This window comes from Nicotiana tomentosiformis, chromosome 5 (genome assembly GCF_000390325.3).
Source record: "Nicotiana tomentosiformis chromosome 5, ASM39032v3, whole genome shotgun sequence".
Lineage (NCBI taxonomy): Eukaryota > Viridiplantae > Streptophyta > Magnoliopsida > Solanales > Solanaceae > Nicotiana > Nicotiana tomentosiformis.
This window is the reverse complement of record NC_090816.1, coordinates 37,532,880-37,535,291: the sequence shown is the minus strand read 5'-3', so window position 1 is coordinate 37,535,291 and position 2,412 is coordinate 37,532,880. Positions and strand designations below refer to the sequence as shown.

The 2,412-nt window shown below is 38.6% G+C and overlaps 1 protein-coding gene across 1 annotated transcript; it reads right to left on the bottom strand.

Annotated features, from left to right (window-relative positions):
* Positions 1 to 1,571: 1,571 nt before the first annotated feature.
* Positions 1,572 to 2,084, bottom strand: LOC104102096 (F-box protein SNE-like). Its single transcript, XM_009609719.4, has one exon. It carries the CDS (start codon positions 2,082 to 2,084, stop codon positions 1,572 to 1,574), a length of 513 nt encoding a protein of 170 aa, XP_009608014.1.
* Positions 2,085 to 2,412: the final 328 nt, after the last annotated feature.

The window sequence follows — 2,412 nt, the reverse complement described above, 5'->3', positions numbered from 1 at the left end:
GTTGCATCTTTTCCAGAAGGAGTAATAAGGAGAGTTAAGTTGAGGTTTGATAATTCTTCCAGTTATAAGCCCTAATTTGTTCTTAGCAGAAAGGGAAGTAAGTGTATTTTTGCGCCAAATAACAAAACCATTCTCATCGAATGGTAGAGATACTAGGTGTGTACCAGGACTATCAGATGGATGTACATAAAAGGGGTGAGATGGATGTATGGTAAAATCATCAAAACCATCTAACACAGAAGAGGAACTAATACCTGGACTTCCTATGATTAATCCTAGATATATAAAATTCCTAATACAGGAATAAAATATACTCGACTATCACCAGTAAGCAACATGATTAAAGAGAATATTATTGTCCTTCTTTGCAACCTAAAGAAGGTAAGGCCTTGAACCAAAATTATCGGTTGAAAATCAACGGGGCAAAACAAAAAAATCGGAGAGCTCAAGGAAAACCACCAAAAGATCACCGTGAAAATCTCAAATAGCTGCAATACACAACTAGAAGTCACCGCAGCCCAAATCTTCACATTAAAATGTGAGGGCAGACGGAGGTCGACGAAACAAAAAACCTCTATGAAACTCGATGAGGGTACCATCGGTCGAAGGAGGAGAACGAGGATCATCCATTCCTTTGCTCTGATACCATGTTAGTGTGAGAATCGAGCTATGTGAGAAAAAATTTCACAAAGAAAACCCTAGAACATAGAAAGAGAGAAGAATGACTTATTTTGTTAATCTCTAGAAGTTTCTGATACAAAAATGAATCTCCCATGATCTAGAGTGCTCCCCTGCTTAATATACATAAGCAATTAATGAAAGAATATATAGATTAAAGTGTAAAATATAAAAGTTATATTAAATACTAAGTGGGCTGCCGTGTGAGAGTTGTGTTTAGGCCTGGACTTGGGCTCCCGTTAACAGTTAAAAACTTGACAAAAATATATCGTTCCTTTTGATCCTTAAATACAAAAGATTCAACAAAAAGCGGAGGCTACACATAATATTTTTTTAATCCTTGTGTGTGCATCGGTCTACTTTGCTAGGTGGTGGACTACTTCATTTCCTTGCCAGAATACGTGGCGGATGACCATACCTTTCTCCGAGTGCATTAACGACCTGCATGAATTAACAATATCGTCATATATTCTATTGCCGTGATAAAGAGAGTGAATTACCTCAGTAAAGTCCGTTTCTACTTCACGTGGGAAGAACGAATTCTTAATTAGTGAAGGAAGTATAGAAAGATTCGTATATTTTAGACATTAAAGCAAGAAAATTCTTGTTTTGATGGCTAGACTACAAAAAATGAATACGAAATCACCTTATATTCAACACTCATATAACGGTAAAGATAAACAAAAAATAATATATCAGAATATTAACTGATTTTCTTTATTTATTGCTAGTAATAATTAATAACACCCCATTAGGAACAAATACTAGAAATTTCAATTACCAAAAATCAAAAGTAATACTAGCAAACATAAAAAGATGACCCTGCTTTATCTAATATGTCATCGTTCTTTTCGCCATCTTATACTTATAGTGATCGAAATGATTCCAACTTTTCAAACGTTGACGGCGTTGCAAAGGAACATAAGCGACGATGCTGCCGGAGCGCCACCGCCACCTCCACCTCTGAGTCTTCCTCCGCTGCTACCACCACCCAAAAATACCCTTTCATAATAATCCACACAAAACAACGATAACGAAAGTTCCACTTCATGCCGTGTCCAAACTCTTCTAACGACCTCCGAGTCAGACTCCTTTCCTATTTTCCTCTTCTTCAGTCGGTCCAACACTGGCCTAACACACACCATGTACAGTCTCCGGTACCCTCCTAGAGCCAACACCACCGTCTTTACACCGTCCGGAGGCGGAGACACGTGGCGGAAGCAGAGGTGTTCCCAGAGAGAGTCGTTCCTAGTGATGGAGCACCAGAGTCTACAAACACATGCAGCAACCCCTAAGGAGCCACCATCCAGCCTTTGCAGTATCTCTATCAGCACGTCAACATTGTCATTGATGAAAAAATTGGTATCCTTGTGTTCATTTTCGCCCTCCTCTTCCAGTTGCACCATTTTCTCTCTAACAAACAGGAATAAAGATCTATCTTAGCTCGAAGGAAAGAACAACCAAAGTTGCACACCCCAAAAGTATATGGATTCAAATCAGCTAGTAATAGATGAAATACGGGGATATTTTTATACTGGAGTCCCAAAACTCAGAAAATCAAGCCAATGATATTTCAAGAAAATAGGGTGTGGGTTAATGGGTATTTGTAGTGAGGAAATTAAAGGGTTTTGACTTGGGTGTGTGAGTGTTTGTTTTTTAAGTGTAGGGTAAGGATTAGGGGTGATAGGTATCGAGGAAAGAAGAGAAGAAGCCAAAAGGAAAAGTTTCGAGGCA